Consider the following 17139-nt stretch of genomic DNA (forward strand, 5'->3'; position numbering starts at 1 on the left):
TAAAGGCCAGATTAAATAAACGACGATTTATACGCCCAAAGTGGATTTATACCGGCTGAAACCTGATGAAAATCCTGGCGCACAAGTTGGGTGCATAACCCTGGTATTCCGTAACACTGTGCCTAAATTCTGGGAACGCCCCTGACCGTCCTGTGCCCCTCCCCTTTTGAGTTGCACGCGAGACCAGTTAGGCACGCAGTGTTATGGAAGAGTGTGCAACCAGATGCGCGCACGGATCCCATTTACTGCCAGTTCACAGCAATAATTAATTATTGACACTTTTTAAACTCATTAATTTGCGCACGCATCTGCCCTACCCGCCCAGATTTGGGTGTCCAACTTTGCGCAACCTACATAGAATCCGGAGGTAAATATATTTTAATCCAAATAATGGTTTGGTAGAATTATAAGGGGGGGGGGCTAGTTTTATAACTGATGCAATGGTGAAAAGTGATCACATGCTGCCTGATATAAAAATCAAATTCTACGTAAGTACATAAGTAATGCCACACTGGGAAAAGACCTAGGGTCCATCGAGCCCAGCATCCTGTCCACGACAGCAGCCAATCAAGGCCAAGGGCACCTGGCGAGCTTCCCAAACGTACAAACATTCTATACATGTTATTCCTGGAATTGTGGCAGATTATGCGCATTTTGTATATCGCGCCTAGTGTTCCATGCCTAAATCGAAGTGTATACCGTAACAATGCACATAACTTAATTGGCTTAACCAATCAGTGTTTTTAATAGCTCATAAGCAATAATGAATACTAATTGGCAACAATTAAGAATTTATGCACATAACTTGCTAAGCGTATGCGGTAACTCACTGCGCCTGAATTCTAATGTGCACATCCAAAAAGGGGTGTAGTTAGGGGCGGGCAAATGGGCCTTTCATAGGCGTTCCCAAATTTACATGCATTGTTATAAAATGTGGCCTAGTCCATGTAAATCTACACGCAGGGATTTAACCATGTTTTTCCCGGTGTAAATGGAGACATGTAGTTTTAGGCGCTGGTATATCAACTAAGTGTATTCTATATACTGTGCTTAAATGGTATAGAATACGCTTAGGCCAAAATGATTTCCTTGCGGTTTTTCCAGGCGCCATATATAGAATTCCCCCCCCCCCCTCCAATTTGCTTATCCATATATTTTAAAAAATGACAGAGGTGGCCCTAAAAATTATCCAATAGCAGCAACATTCAGCCACTATTTGGATCAGTTTTGTTTAGGCCTGTGTAATATTGGGCCAAAACGAAATGGATAGTGTCAACTTAGTCACCGCACTATTCATATATTTGATGCTGCTGAATATATGTATTAAGATAAGCACAGGTGTTGGTGTATAACTTTGCACGGTCACTTTGCTACCTGAATATTGACCCCAAATTGTTCAGTCTATGGTCTTCTGCAGGATTTTCAAAGTAAGTGCGTGTGTGAAAAGTATCTACACCTATATAATACCTGCTGATTTGTTTGGATGCTTCTTCTGACTCAAATATATTCATGTTTTTGAAGATGTGAAAGTCTGCAGGTAGTTCTAAACACTTCCCTGACGCCCCTTCCCAAGAAGGTCTCCCCCCTTCAGCAGATAGAAGAGCAGCCGTATTGTTACCTGTACATAGACAGGATCATTCCATAACAGGCGTACCTATGTGAGAAGTCCAAAAAGGTAGCTTTTGTAAAATAGGCAACCGGAACCAGTTCCGATAGTGCGCAAGTGCCTACACACAAAATTTACACCTGCACTGAAAAAGGTGTAAGTGTATACACGGAGCTGGATTTACATATAAGTTAGGCAACCTGACGCTTAGGGCCTCTCATTACAAGGGGTCTCACGTTCACTTGCATGGAAAACTATTAAACCTAAAATATTACTTCCTACTTAATAGGGGGGGAGGGGCCTTAAATATTCCAGCATAGGGGCCACAATATGCATAAATCCCATCCTGACTGTATATGTGTACCTATTTATTTCTATTTATTTGGAATGCTCTACCCAGAACTACCTAAATTTCAGAAAATGATTGAAATCAGAATTGATTAAGAAGGCTTATTCCCCAGGTTCAACTTAATTTAAATTAACTCTTTCCATAAATAAGACCCAAGGACACTAATTCCTAGTTATTATCTCGTGTCTATTGCTGTTTAATTGTTAGATTGTAAGCTCTTCCGAGCAGGGACCGTCCTTAATTGTTAATTTGTACAGCGCTGCGTAACCCTAGTAGCGCTCTAGAAATGTTAAGTAGTAGTAGTATTTCCTATCTTATTCTCAATCTGTAAAATTGTTCTTCTTGCACTGTAGCCTCACTACAGATTTATGTAAGCCACTTTGAGCCTGCAATCAGTGGGGAAAATGTGGGATATAAATGTAATAAATAAATCAATAAAATCTGCACATATATCTGCCCACACTGTGTCCCTGGGGACACTACCCATGGATCGTGTAAAAGCAGGCGCAACCTTTCCATGCACCCGCTTTTTATATGTGTATGCAGTTATGCAATTTTATAAAAGCCATTTTTTAAAATGTAAAACAGAAACTTTATAAAATTATCAAATACAAAATATATAAAGTATGAAAAATGATTGTTGAAAAACAACTAAGTAAATTAAAATCAAATTACAAAATAAAGTTAGTTGATTGCTTATAAATATATAAATATAATAAGTGGTCAGATATAATGTCACACGCACACTAGTACTACTACTACTATTTAGCATTTCTATAGCGCTACAAGGTGTACGCAGCACTGCACAAATATAGAAGAAAGACTGTCCCTGCTCAAAGAGCTTACAAACTAATAGACAAAAAATAAAGTAATCAAATCAACTAGATGTTTAGATGAGATATATATTCCTCGCTGTACTTATCACGTTAATAGTGGAGCTAATGAAGCCAAAATTTGTTCAGTATATAATGACAAGAAAAGTTCTGTAATACTTATCTTTAGAGAAGAGGCTCTCTATATATAGGTAAGGAAATTGTCCATTAAGTGCAATAAAAAAAAGAAAACTTGCTGTCGAGTGACTTTGGTGACCCAGTGTCCATAAAGTGAAAATGTGTAAAAATTCACATGAATCTTAACCATATTTGAAATTACTGCCCTCAGAAACTCAGCCTTTAAAGTTCAGCCAGCTTCCAATCTTCAGCTGCTTTCTACATGCACCCATGTTTCGCTATGCAGCTTCTTTAGGAGGGTGCCTCTGGTAAAACTTTCAACTGGGGCACTCTTCTGGGATGCAGCCAAAAGTAGAGTCGGTACAGGCCTCTGGTGTATAGTGCCATGAGCTTATATTTTCTGTTTCCCAAGGATTGACCCATTTTCTGTCCTCAACCCAGTCCAGTCATTGCAAAGACCCTCTTCAGCCAGTTATCCTAAATCATGGCTCCCTCCAGAGTCTGTTAAGTTTGACTACTAGGTGCTGCTATTGTGCAATGACAGAGACCCTTGACATCCTGTGGTTCTGAACACTGCCTCCTGTGGCATCCCCAACCAACCCAGAGAATAGAGCCCTGATCCAGTAATTGAACTTAGGTTTTCTGCTCAGTCACCATGCCAGTTCCCTAGCATCTGGAATCTTCTGAAAAATACGCATATAACTTGAGCAGAAAATGGCTGTCTTTTTCATAGATACTTGATTCTCTTTAAGGCAAAATAACGAAGCACATTTGTTCCAAACAGAATGCAGTATGCATATAAGCAAAACAGTCTATGCCTTCGTAAGGAAAGGGCCAGATTTAATACTTGAGGTTGTCTGAATTTTTCACTAACACTGAAAGACTTCCTAGGGCACCCTGTTTCATTTTCTCATTCTGTGACAGTTCAGACCCTTGTCCGAGAGTCGCAAGTGATCAGAGAGAGTAAAGAAAAGCAGATTGCAGAGTTAAAGAAGTTGTGTGAGCAAAGCACAGATTCCCTCAAGAATGAGTGGGAGAAAAAGGTAAAAGAAAACAACCTCATTTGATTTTTTTTTTTCTTCGAAATAAAGCTTGATAAATAAAAACAAAAAACAAGAATATAAACTGATACCTTTTTATTGGACTAACTTCATATACTTTTTGACTAACATTCAGGAGCTGAAACCCTCTTTCTCAGGTCAGGATTTTTCTTAGCAGAATAAAGTTACAAGTAATTTAAGGAGGCGCAAAGCCATGTATAAATTGGAATCTTGACCAAGTCAGCAGTTTGGAAAACTCTGTACCATTGGACAGTTGTTCAGATTGCAATTGAACAATGCAGAGTAATTTAAGTTCACTCTTCACTATATATATATATGTCTCCATACTAGAAAATCTCTTCATTGCCATTTCTGATTCCCCTCCCCGGCATTCTTAGAAGACATGCCATGGATTGAAAGGGCCTGACATAACTAATCTTACCAAATCACCTCAGATGTGATCCAACCCACTAGAACAAACCTGAAACACATTCACTGAAAATCCCAGAGGACCAAGTATTAATCTTTATGGAATTCTGGAGAGGATAACTGGGAAAACCACCACTGCTGATGGTAATGGGGCTTTTATAAATATAATAATGAAAATAGGAGAGAAAGGGATGTGCAACACCCAGCCAAATTTTAAAAAGTATGTCTTTCCTTTTTTTTTTGGCTACCCACATTCTTGGCTTCGCTATAAAAACTAATTTGACTGTCCTCAAACATAGCAAAATGGAATTATTATTCTTATCACAAATCTTCTACATAGGCTTGTGGCCAATTTTTATTCCATTGAGTGTCTCACAACAAACCACATGCTTAACAAGAGAGGAGATTGGAACTAGTGACAGTTTGCATTGTTGCTAGAGTTGAAGTCATGGGAAGCAAAGCTGGCAAGTTTCTGGAAGGAGACTTTTGGGCCAGGGCTGACCTGTATTTGGCTGCCTCATCCTGTCACATTTTACTTCCTGTAATGGTGATTCAAAATGGCGGAAAACAGGGCTAAAAATCACAGTGGTCCTGGCCGGTGTTGCAAGATATCTGTATCGAATATTAATGAGGTAGATTTGCAAGCACTGCCTCCATCGCATACAAATTGATCTCATGAATATTCATTATGGATATCTGAAATCTTGATTGTAGGGCAAGATTAAAGCATATGCAAAGTAGACACATGCCTAGGGCCAAAATGTTTAGGACGGGCCATCTCAGATGAGCTGATTTAATGGTTCCCAAGGCAGAATTTTGTCCTGATAAGTCAGTTGCTGAGAGCAGAATCACCGCTACTCATAGAGGTCTATTTTCTTCACCCCTGTTGCAGTGCTATCCAGTCAGCATGAGGAATCGGTGAGTATCTCTTCCTACCTGCTGCAGCTTCCTTGCTGATTTTCCTCTGCAGTGAGAATTACATTGGCCCCATTTGTCAAAGTTTTAAAATGCAGTTGTATTACAATGAGGCATCCAACGTGCTTGTTTGCTTAGGGTCCACCAAAGAGTTAATCCTGCCCTGCTCAGTTGACTGAAGGTCCCCGGGACGGGTTTGGGAACTACTACCAGAATGCACTGGGAAGCAACTTTTAGAACCAGGACTGACCTAAAATCGCTTTCCAGAAGTTGGGACATTTGGCATCTCTAGGAAAATAGCAGGGTCAGGGTGACAAATTCTACTATTTCGATTGTAGCTGAATGGAAGATTTCAAGTTTTGAGTTTACTTGGTTGTGTCACCTCTTTCCATACAACTGGATGCTAATTTATTATCTAAAAAGATGCAAAAACCAGAGCCAAATTTATTAGGAGATCTGCTAGTGAAGGGATTGACCCAGAATCACTCTATGTAAACAAATGATATACAAAATAAATTTTTTTGTTTACAGAGATGTTCTCAGAGTTGTACACTCACCCAAGTGAGGCGCCACTAATCTAAGCGGTGCCTCTAAGGGTGGATAAGTTTCTCGATCATAGAACTTCTCTAAAGGTATTTAAAAAAAAATGTTTCCAAGCACACCCTTGTGTTAATTAAATATTTCTATAAGTGTGTCTAATACCTTATATAACATAGAGTTTAAGTGAGTCAATTCCTACACTCACTCCAATAAAAACCTCAATGCACATCCAAACTCACGTGTGCTATTATCTTATAATTGTGGAAAAAATGCAAAATATAAACTGTAAATATCAGCACTTTATATCTGTAAATATAGGCACTTAACGTTTCTGGAAGCCTTGTGTAGATTCCATTTATTATCTAAACCAGTGTGTAAAATTTAGAAAATGCTCGTATTCTAAGGGCCAATAAAAACAGAGAACAGCAGTTTCTTCTTATCATTTTCCCTTCTTGCTCTCCATTGACTTTGCCTCTTCCCCTCCTCAGATATTATTATTATTTGTTACATTTGTATCCCACATTTTCCCACCTATATCCAGCCCGAGTGGCTGAAGGGGCAGTACATCCATGTAATGTGTGGTACAACTGTCCCAAAAGGATGGTGCTTTGAATCCAGATCCATGCAACGTCGCAACTTGAACCACAGGGCTAGCCCAAAGGGTGTCATTTCCGTACTTCTCGGTCTTGAAAATCCTGCACTGCATTTTTGTTTTTCCAGGAAAAACATTAAAAATAAGTTGTCCATCAAGATACAGTTTTGTAAACTTAAATGCATGAAGAGCAAGCAATTCTGTGAATTGGTGCCTGAAGATAGGTTCCAATTGTACATGTAAGTTAGAGAAGAAGAATGTTTACGTGCATATAGTAACATAGTAAATGACGACAGATGAAAACCTGTACGGTCCATCCAGTCTGCCCAACAAGATAAGCTCATTTTACATGGTATGTGATACTTTATACCCAAGTTTGATTTGTCCTTGCCATTCTCAGGGCATAGCCCGTAGAAGTCTGCCCAACACTGTTCTTGTACTAAACGTTCTGAAACTAATGTCGAAGTCCCTTAAAATTTACACTCCAACCCATCCATATCTATTCAGTCACGATCAGTGCGTAGACCGTAGAAGTCTGCCCAGCACTCTTCTTGTACTAAAAGTTCTGAAGATTCTGGAATCCTAAAGAGTTACAAGATTCCGGAATCCCAATTAGTAGCAACATTCCATGTAGAACCCCAAAAAGTAACATAGTAAATGATGGCAGATAAAGACCTGTACGGTCCATCCAGTGGTATGTGATTTGTCCTTGCTATTCTCAAGGCACAGACCATAGAAGTCTGCCCAGCACTCTTCTTGTACTAAAAGTACTGAAGCTAATGTCGAAGCCCTTTAAAATTTACACTCCAGCCCATCCATATTTATTCAGCTATACGTATAAGGGCAAGGTGCCTTTGTGTAGCGTGTGCCAGAATCGCTTAGCATGTTAAGTGTGAGGGCATAAATATGGGTGTGCCCCTGAGATATGCACATAACATATAGAACAGTAGAAGTTATATGCACTTCAGGGCAAAATAAGCACCAACAATTACAACTGCCTTTGACTTGATGTAACTGTTGGTGTCTAACTTTAGATGCACCGAATCCAACTTACACTAGGATTCTATAATGAAATCTTGATGCCAAGATGCCATTATAGAGTTGGTGCTGAGTGCATGGCATTGGGGTGCCTACATCTTGGCACCGTGTAGAATTGCCACTATTATTATTTAGACATTTTAACAATGAAATGTTTTTATCTTGTTCTATTTGCTGTGTAAGAAAATAAGATGATTCCTTTTTTATCGGACATAAGTTAATCCATTTCTTGATTAGGTTTGGAAGGTTGCCCTTCTTCGTCAGATCGGAAATAAGCAACTGTGCTAGCTGACAGTGTATATAAGTGAAAACATTCAAGCATTACTATGACAGTAAAATAGATACCATTGGAAATTCTACATGGAATGTTGCTACTATTGGAGATTCCACATGGAATGTTGCTACTATTGGAGATTCTACATGGAATGTTGCTATTCCACTAGCAACATTCCATGTAGAAGGCTGCGCAGGCTTCTGTCTCTGTGAGTCTGACGTCCTGCACGTATGTGCAGGACGTCAGACTCACAGAAGCAGAAGCCTGCGCGGCCACATTGGTGATCTGCAAGGGCCGACTTCTACATGGAATGTTGCTAGTGGAATAGCAACATTCCATGTAGAATCTATAGAAATCAAACAAAATAAAACATGGAAAAGAAAATAAGATGATACCTTTTTTATTGGACATAACTTAATACTTTTCTTGATTAGCTTTCGAAGGTTGCCCTTCTTCGTCAGATCAGAAATAAGCAAATGTGCTAGCTGACAGTGTATATAAGTGAAAACATTCAAGCATTACTATGACAGTAAAATAGATACCATTGGAGATTCTACATGGAATGTTGCTACTATTGGAGATTCTACATGGAATGTTGCTATTCCACTAGCAACATTCCATGTAGAAGCCTGCGCGGCCACGTTGGTGATCTACAAGGGCCAACTTCTACATGGAATGTTGCTAGTGGAATAGCAACATTCCATGTAGAATCAATAGAAATCAAACAAAATAAAACATGGAAAAGAAAATAAGATGATACCTTTTTTATTGGACATAACTTAATACATTTCTTGATTAGGTTTGGAAGGTTGCCCTTCTTCGTCAGATCGGAAATAAGCAAATGTTGGTAGATGACAGTATATATAAATGAAACATCAAAGCATTCCAGTGACAGTCTAACAGAATGGGGGTGGATAGGTATTTCCGATCTGACGAAGAAGGGCAACCTTCGAAAGCTAATCAAGAAATGTATTAAGTTATGTCCAATAAAAAGGTATCATCTTATTTTCTTTTCCATGTTTTATTTTGTTTTATTTCTATTGATGACCTTTAAAAGTGGACTAACACGGCTACCACACCTCTCTACTGTGTAAGATAGAAATAACTCATTAAAATGAGTAATGTTCTTGTGCACCTCCATCTTCCCGCGACTGTGACGATGACCTCATGCCCCATAGTGCGCTGATCACTATTATAATTGTAGTTCTTTGTACTGTTTTTTTTTTTGTGTGTTTTACTGAGACTCCTTGACTTGCGTTGTGTATCCTAGCTCCACAGTGCAGTTGCTGACATGGAACAGGAAAAATTTGAGCTTCAGAAGAAGCACACTGAAAACATCCAGGAACTGCTGGATGACACAAACACGCGTCTTATGAAAATGGAAGCAGAATACGTAGCACAGACAAAAGCAACCGTAAGTGTTCAAACATAGTCGCAGTATTGTTACGACTTTGGAATTTTTCCCGGAGCATATACTTGATCAGGCATCCCATAAATGCAAAACGTAAATAAAATAAATATATTCTTATCTTGTTCTTATTTTTTCAGGGAAGTTATTTAGTAACAAGGGAGTCTTGATAAGTACATAAGTACATAAGTAATGCCATACTGGGAAAAGACCAAGGGTCTATCGAGCCCAGCATCCTGTCCACGACAGCGGCCAATCCAGGCCAAGGGCACCTGGCAAGCTTCCCAAATGTACAAACATTCTATACATGTTATTCCTGGGATTTTGGATTTTTCCAAGTCCGATCTTTGGGTTCTGTTCTTGCCTTGGCCATGTGTCGGGTATCTTCTGGTTAGTTACTTGGGTTAAAGCACATGAACGCTATTGCATGCGGTTGCATGCTTTAGCTTGCAGTAGGTTTACTACAACTACAAGTCATTTCTATAGCGCTACCAGTCGTACGTAGCGCTTCACAATTGAACATGAAGAAAAGACAGTCCCTGCTCAAAAGAGCTTACAATCTAAATCAGGACAGACAGATAGACAGAGAGGACACATAAGGGATAAGGGTAGGACAGACAGATAGGACACATAGGGAAAAGGGACTGTTGAAGAGAGGAAGACAAGATAAAGGTTACGAGTAGGTGACAAGTTAGGAATTAAAAGCAGCATCAAACAGGTAGGCCTTTAGCCCGGATTTGAAGGCTGCCAGGGATGGAGCTTGACGTAATGGCTCAGGAAGTCTGTTCCAGGCATAAGGTGCGGCGAGATAAAAGGAACGGAGTCTGGAGTTAGCGATGGAGGAGAAGGGTGCAATTAGGAGAGATTTGCCTGGTGAACGAAGTTCCTGGGAAGGAGTGTAGGAAGAGATGAGGGTGGAGAGGTAGCGAGGGGCAGCAGAGTGAATGCACTTATAGGTTAATAAGAGGAGCTTGTACTGTATACGGAAACGTATAGGGAGCCAAATTATGGTTGTGAGGTGTAATATTACCTAGTGTAATAAAATAGTACTCACTTCAAAATGTTCATGATGCTTTTACCAACACACTGGCTACGTCTTATTGAGTGCCTCATTTGAATGTTATTAACTTCAGCTGTTCATATGTGCATTAAACACTGCGCTTGTGTGGCTTAATGGCCGTGCTAACAAACTGTGGGGTCCTTTTACTAAGGTGCACTGAAAAATGGCTTGTGGTAGTATAGGCGCGGGTTTTGGGTGCGCGCAGAATCATTTCTCAGCGCACCTGTAAAAAAGGCCTTTTTTAAAAATGTTTGCCGAAAATGGACGTGTTTCAAAATGAAAATTGCCGCATGTCCATTTTGGGTCTGAGCCCTTACCACCAGCCATTCACTTAGCGGTGAAGTTCACACGGTAACCGGGTGGTAATGATCTACGTGCGCCAAATGCCACTTGGCGCCCATCCGATACGCATGGCAGAAAATAAAAATTATTTTTCTGTCGCGCGCCAAAAATGAAATTACCACAAGAGCCATGCAGTAGCTGTGCAGTAACTCCATTTTGGCACGTGTTGGGCGTGCGTAGTCTGCCCAACAAGATAATCTCATTTTACATGGTATGTGATACTTTATACCTAAGTTTGATTTGTCCTTGCCATTCTCAGGGCACAGACCATAGAAATCTGGACTAAAAGTTCTGAAGCTAATGTCGAAGTCCCTTAAAATTTACACTCAAGCCCATCCCTATCTATTCAGTATTTGAGTAAAATGTAATCCATAACCAAGTTGTAACAAATTGTATTTCCATCATTCATATCGTATTGTAAGCCACACTGAGCCCGCAAAAAGGTGGGAAAATGTGGGATACAAATGCAATAAATAAATAAAATACTGACCAGCACAAAAGTGCACACTTTGGAATGGTGTCACAACAGGAGTGAAGATTGGGCAGAGCAAGTACACATGTAGATTCTAAAATGCTATAATTTATGTGCATATTTGACAAATGCTGGTGTAAATGCTTTACTTGATGTGGGAAACTTAAACGGATAAAACTTTTCTTCCCTCGAAATGTTTTTCGCAATTGAATACAATCAATGGTATTAAGTCATCTGGACTATTGTAACGGAATCTGTGCAGGTTGTAAAGAACATCTAGTCAAGAAACTTCAGACTGCCCAGAACACAGCGGCGAGACTGATTTTTGGTAAATCTAAATTTGAATCTGCAAAGCCCCTTCGTGAAAGATTACACTGGCTTCCCATCAAAGAACGTATTGCCTTTAAGGTCTGTACCTTTATTCACAGGATCATTGATGGAGACGTTCCCGAATACATGTTAGATCTTGTGGATTTGCCACCCAGAAACTGTACCAGTTCCTCCCGATCCTACCTTAATTTACACTATCCAGTCTGCATTGGCCTTAAATACAAATCTACCTACGCCTCCAACTTCTCCTTCATAGGTACACAACTATGGAATGATTTACCCAACTCCTTAAAATCAACTCAGAACTATTTAAGTTTCAGAAAATTATTGAAGACCATCCTGTTCAAGAAGGCTTACTTCACAGACTCAACCTAATCTTACTTCTTCCTGGATTCAGCAATATTCATGGACCATATTACCTTGTATTACCCTTGTTATTCTTTGTTGTTTATATGATACCGTGTTTCCCCGAAAATAAGACACTGTCTTATATTAATTTTTGCCCCCCAAAATGGGCTAGGTCTTATTTTCAGGGGCTGTCTTATTTTTTGGGGAAACATCAGGGTTGGATCGGGGTTGGCCTGCCCGCCCTCTGTCGCTCCCGGAACTAACCTTAAATGCCTCCTTTCACCTTCGCAGCAAGCAGCAGCAGGGCAGGCCACTCCTTCCTTCCGTGTCCCGCCCTCGCCTGATGTAACATCCACGAGGGCGGGGCATGGAAGGAAGGAGAGGTCTGCCCTGCTGCTGCTTGCTGCGAAGGTGAAAGGAGGCGTTTAAGGTTAGTTCCGGGAGCGACGGAGGGTGGGTGGAGGGGGGCCCGGTGACCTTGGATGGGGTGCGGCCTTGTCCGGCTCTCGGCGGCCCTGCTTTCAAACAAAAATTTGCTAGGTCTTACTTTCGGGGGAGGCCTTATATCTACCAATTCAGGAAAACCTCTACTAGGTCTTATTTTTGGGGGATGTCTTACTTTCGGGGAAACAGGGTACATATATGCCTATTATCCTATTATTACTTTGTTTAGTTGTGCTTTTTAGAACTGTAGCCTTCCCTACGGTTCTGTATAAGCCACATTGAACCTACAACTAGTGGGAAAATGTGGGGTATAAATGTAGTAAATAAATAAATAAACATTTTCACCAGCTGCTGGTCTGCTGTAAATATCTGTTCCAGTGTGACAAGGCGGTGGCCGTAGCGAGAAGGTTGCTAGGCTGTATAGAGAGAGGTGTGATCAGCAGAAGAAAGGAAGTGTTGATGCCCCTGTACAAGTCGTTGGTTAGGCCCCACCTGGAGTATTGTGTTCAGTTTTGGAGGCCGTACCTTGCGAAGGATGTTAAAAATAATGGAAGCGGTGCAAAGAAAAGCTACGAGGATGGTACGGGATTTGCGTTCCAAGACGTATGAGGAGAGACTTGCTGACCTGAACATGTATACCCTGGAGGAAAGGAGGAACACGGGTGATATGACGTTCAAATATTTGAAAGGTATTAATCCGCAAACAAATCTTTTCCGGAGATGGGAAGGCGGTAGAACGAGAGGACATGAAATGAGGTTGAAGGGGGGGCAGCCTCAGGAAAGATGTCAGGAAGTATTTTTTCACGGAGAGGGTGGTGGATGCTTGGAATGCCCTCCCGCGTGGGAGGTGGTGGAGATGAAAACGGTAACGGAATTCAAACATGCGTGGGATATGCATAAAGGAATCCTGTGCAGTAGGAATGGATCCTCAGAAGCTTAGCCGAAATTGGGTGGCGGAGCAGTTGGGGGGAAGAGGGGTTGGTGGTTGGGAGGCGAGGATAGTGGAGGGCAGACTTATACGGTCTGTGCCAGAGCCGGTGATGGGAGGCGGGACTGGTGGTTGGGAGGCGGGAAGTACTGCTACGCAGACTTGAACGGTCTGTGCCCGGAATAAGGCAGGTACAAATCAAGGTAAGGTTTACACATATGTTTATCTTGTTGGGCAGACTGGATGGACCGTGCAGGTTTTTCTCTGCCGTCATCTACTATGTTACTATGTAACTAGGCTCAACATTGGTACCCTGTTATAAAAATGCCCTGTAACCGTCGGCAGGATTAAAGTGAAGACCCATCAAGGCCGGTCAGATCTGCTAAGCAGTTGCTCATTTAATAATTTAACAAGGTAGGAGTTCAAGACACGGCTTAAGATGAAACACTGGACTGCCGCTGAAAATTTGCTTCTCTTTTTGGACATTTCAGATAGTTTTTTTTTTTTAATGATATTTCAAGCTGTCACTTCCTGTGAACAAGAGAATGGGCCGCGAGTTTTGCCTTTTGTGTGGATTACTGGCAATGGTTTTATTTTTATACTCGAAGAAGAAAGCGGAGTAGTGCGGTGACCACCATGGCTTGGAAGCTCATTTGATTTATCAATTGTATTCACAAGTCATTAATATGCCAATTTTTTTCTGACTCTGGAATATGTTTGCTAAAATAAGCCCCTTTCATGTTGTTGCATAAAGAGAGCAGCTGGTTTTATTTATTTATGTTCGTCTGCCCAGTATGAAATTTGTTCTGCTACCAACAGACATACAGGCCCAAGCTCATATTTTTAGAATTAGGTTTATGTTAGAAGCCAGAATGGGCTCGGATGCAAACTTGTGCTGTATTTTTTTTTCTCCCTATCAGTCTCTTAATACTCACGTTCCTTCCCCAGATGTCTTGTTGTGGTGAAGAAAGAGGTCCCTCCCAGACCCCAGTTGGTAGAGGGATACCTCCTCCTTGCAGCACTCCCTGGGGCACCCTGTTTTAGCTAGTCCTGATAGAGAATCTGACCCTGCATCTCCCCGCTGCACTGCTGTAATCTCTGCCATGAGCCTGGTGCCAGTTCTGTGATTGTTAACAGGAAAAGATGTATCTGCAGAACAGCTTCGGGCAATATTGAAGGTTTCTTCAGACGTACAGAGCAGCAACAGGTAGAGCTACTGAATGAAAAGAGGACACAGAGAGGCAATTCTATAAAGGGCGTTAAAGGTTAGGCACCCAAATTCTAGGTGCTAAACTGGTATTCTGTGACAGCAAATTTGTGCACCTAATGTGTTATAGAGCACTATCGTAAGTCAGCAATTAAGCACCTAAATTTAGGAACGACCCGTTATGCCTGCTCTATGGCAGATGTACAGCTGGCTAGTATTCAGTAAAGCACACGCTGAAATAGTGGAGCAGCGATGACCCACCCTGCCCTCCTATGTGAACGCCCCTTTTGCAGTTAGGCTCCAGTTATACATTAACGCCTAAGTGCCAAAAGTTAGGTGCCTAATTGCCATTTCATCTTAACTTCCATTTGAGTGCCAAGCTTTAGGTGTGTAAATGGCGCCTAATTTTTGGTACACTGTAGAGAATTAGGGGTAAAGAGGAGAGGAGTGGCCTAGTGGTTAGGGTGGTGGACTCTGGTCCTGGGGAACTGAGTTCGATTCCCACTTCAGGCACAGGCAGCTCCTTGTGACTCTGGGCAAGTCACTTAACCCTCCATTGCCCCATGTAAGCCGCATTGAGCCTGCCATGAGTGGGAAAGCGCAGGGTACAAATGTAACAAAAATAAAATAGACACGATTGGAGATTCTACATGGAATGTTGCTACTATTGGAGATTCTACATGGAATGTTGCTACTCTTGGAGATTCTGTACATGGAATGTTGCTACTATTGGAGATTCTACATGGAATGTTGCTATTCCACTAGCAACATTCCATGTAGAAGGCTGCGCAGGCTTCTGTTTCTGTGAGTCTGACGTCCTGCACGTACGTGCAGGACGTCAGACTCACAGAAGCAGAAGCCTGCGCGGCCACATTGGTGATCTGCAAGGGCCGACTTCTAGTGAAATAGCAACATTCCATGTAGAATCTCAAATAGTAGCAACTGTGGAGGACTGGCCTAGTGGTTAGGGTGGTGGACTTTGGTCCTGAGGAACTGAGTTTGATTCCCACTTCAGGCACAGGCAGCTCCTTGTGACTCTGGGCAAGTCACTTAACCCTCCATTGCCCCATATAAGCCGCATTGAGCCTGCCATGAGTGGGAAAGCGCAGGGTACAAATGTAACAAAAATAAAATAGACACGATTGGAGATTCTACATGGAATGTTGCTACTATTGGAGATTCTACATGGAATGTTGCTATTATTGGAGATTCTGTTGCTACTATTGGAGATTCTACATGGAATGCTGCCACTATTGGAGATTCTACATGGAATGTTGCTACTATTGGAGATTCTACATGGAATGTTGCTATTCCACTAGCAACATTCCATGTAGAAGGCTGCGCAGGCTTTTGTTTCTGTGAGTCTGACTTCCTGCACGTACGTGCAGGACGTCAGACTCACAGAAGCAGAAGCCTGCGCGGCCACATTGGTGATCTGCAAGGGCCGACTTCTAGTGAAATAGCAACATTCCATGTAGAATCTCAAATAGTAGCAACTGTGGAGGACTGGCCTAGTGGTTAGGGTGGTGGACTTTGGTCCTGAGGAACTGAGTTTGATTCCCACTTCAGGCACAGGCAGCTCCTTGTGACTCTGGGCAAGTCACTTAACCCTCCATTGCCCCATGTAAGCCGCATTGAGCCTGCCATGAGTGGGAAAGCGCAGGGTACAAATGTAACAAAAATAAAATAGACACGATTGGAGATTATACATGGAATGTTGCTACTATTGGAGATTCTACATGGAATGTTGCTATTATTGGAGATTCTGTTGCTACTATTGGAGATTCTACATGGAATGCTGCCACTATTGGAGATTCTACATGGAATGTTGCTACTATTGGAGATTCTACATGGAATGTTGCTATTCCACTAGCAACATTCCATGTAGAAGGCTGCGCAGGCTTCTGTTTCTGTGAGTCTGACGTCCTGCACGTACGTGCAGGACATCAGACTCACAGAAGCAGAAGCCTGCGCGGCCACATTGGTGATCTGCAAGGGCCGACTTCTAGTGGAATAGCAACATTCCATGTAGAATCTCAAATAGTAGCAACAGTGGAGGAGTGGCCTAGTGGTTAGGGTGGTGGACTTTGGTCCTGAGGAACTGATTTCGATTCCCACTTCAGGCACAGGAAGCTCCTTGTGACTCTGGGCAAGTCACTTAACCCTCCATTTCCCCATATAAGCTGCATTGAGCCTGCCATGAGTGGGAAAGCGCAGGGTACAAATGTAACAAAAAAAAACCCCAATTCTGTAAAGAGGTCTGTATTTTCAGGCACCAAGAATGCAGCTACCTGGACCCTGTCCTGTCAAGGAAAGTGGGTGCCTATTTTTTTCTTTATAGAATGCTAGCATAATAGGTCAAACATGTAATTTATATTTTAGGCAATGATCTGTTCAAGCTGATGCAAATGCTTACACATAGATGGTTAAAGAACATGTGCATATTATAAATCACGTGAGTAAATGTGTGTCCTGTTATGTGAATGGATAAAAACAAGAGGCAAACCTTATAAATTCAAAATGGCCGCTGATTAACGGGCTAAAGAACCGTTAGCTCCTGATGCTATCTCGGGGCTACACCGTTGTTTGGCAGTAAATTCACCCGATTTTGTTGCGCTGGCTTCCTTCAATACTGTGGAGATCTGCTATTCACCTTACCGCCTATTTCGGTCTGTAGTACTGACGGGGAGCTCCGGTCGACTTTGCTCATCACCTGCATGTCGGTGGGCCGGCTGCCAGGCCGTTCGCAACGTCGGTGTCACCCGTGTTGTTGGTCTCGGGGGCCCTTGGGTTAACCGCTGGCGCTTGGTCGTGAATCGGCTCCTTATCGCTAGACCTGTGCCTGTCTTGGACAGAGGCGCCGTGGG

The 17139-nt window shown here is 41.9% G+C and overlaps 1 protein-coding gene across 1 annotated transcript in view; it reads left to right on the forward strand.

Annotated features, from left to right (window-relative positions):
- LOC115459683 (centrosomal protein of 112 kDa-like) overlaps positions 1–17139 on the forward strand; it is a 314545-nt gene that overhangs the window by 127191 nt on the left and 170215 nt on the right. Inside the window, exons 11-12 of the mRNA XM_030189491.1 lie at positions 3830–3948; positions 9004–9147. Coding sequence (XP_030045351.1) covers positions 3830–3948; positions 9004–9147 — 263 coding nt within the window. The remainder of the gene's footprint in view (positions 1–3829; positions 3949–9003; positions 9148–17139) is intronic.

The sequence above is a fragment of the Microcaecilia unicolor genome, unplaced genomic scaffold, assembly GCF_901765095.1.
Source record: "Microcaecilia unicolor unplaced genomic scaffold, aMicUni1.1, whole genome shotgun sequence".
NCBI lineage: Eukaryota > Metazoa > Chordata > Amphibia > Gymnophiona > Siphonopidae > Microcaecilia > Microcaecilia unicolor.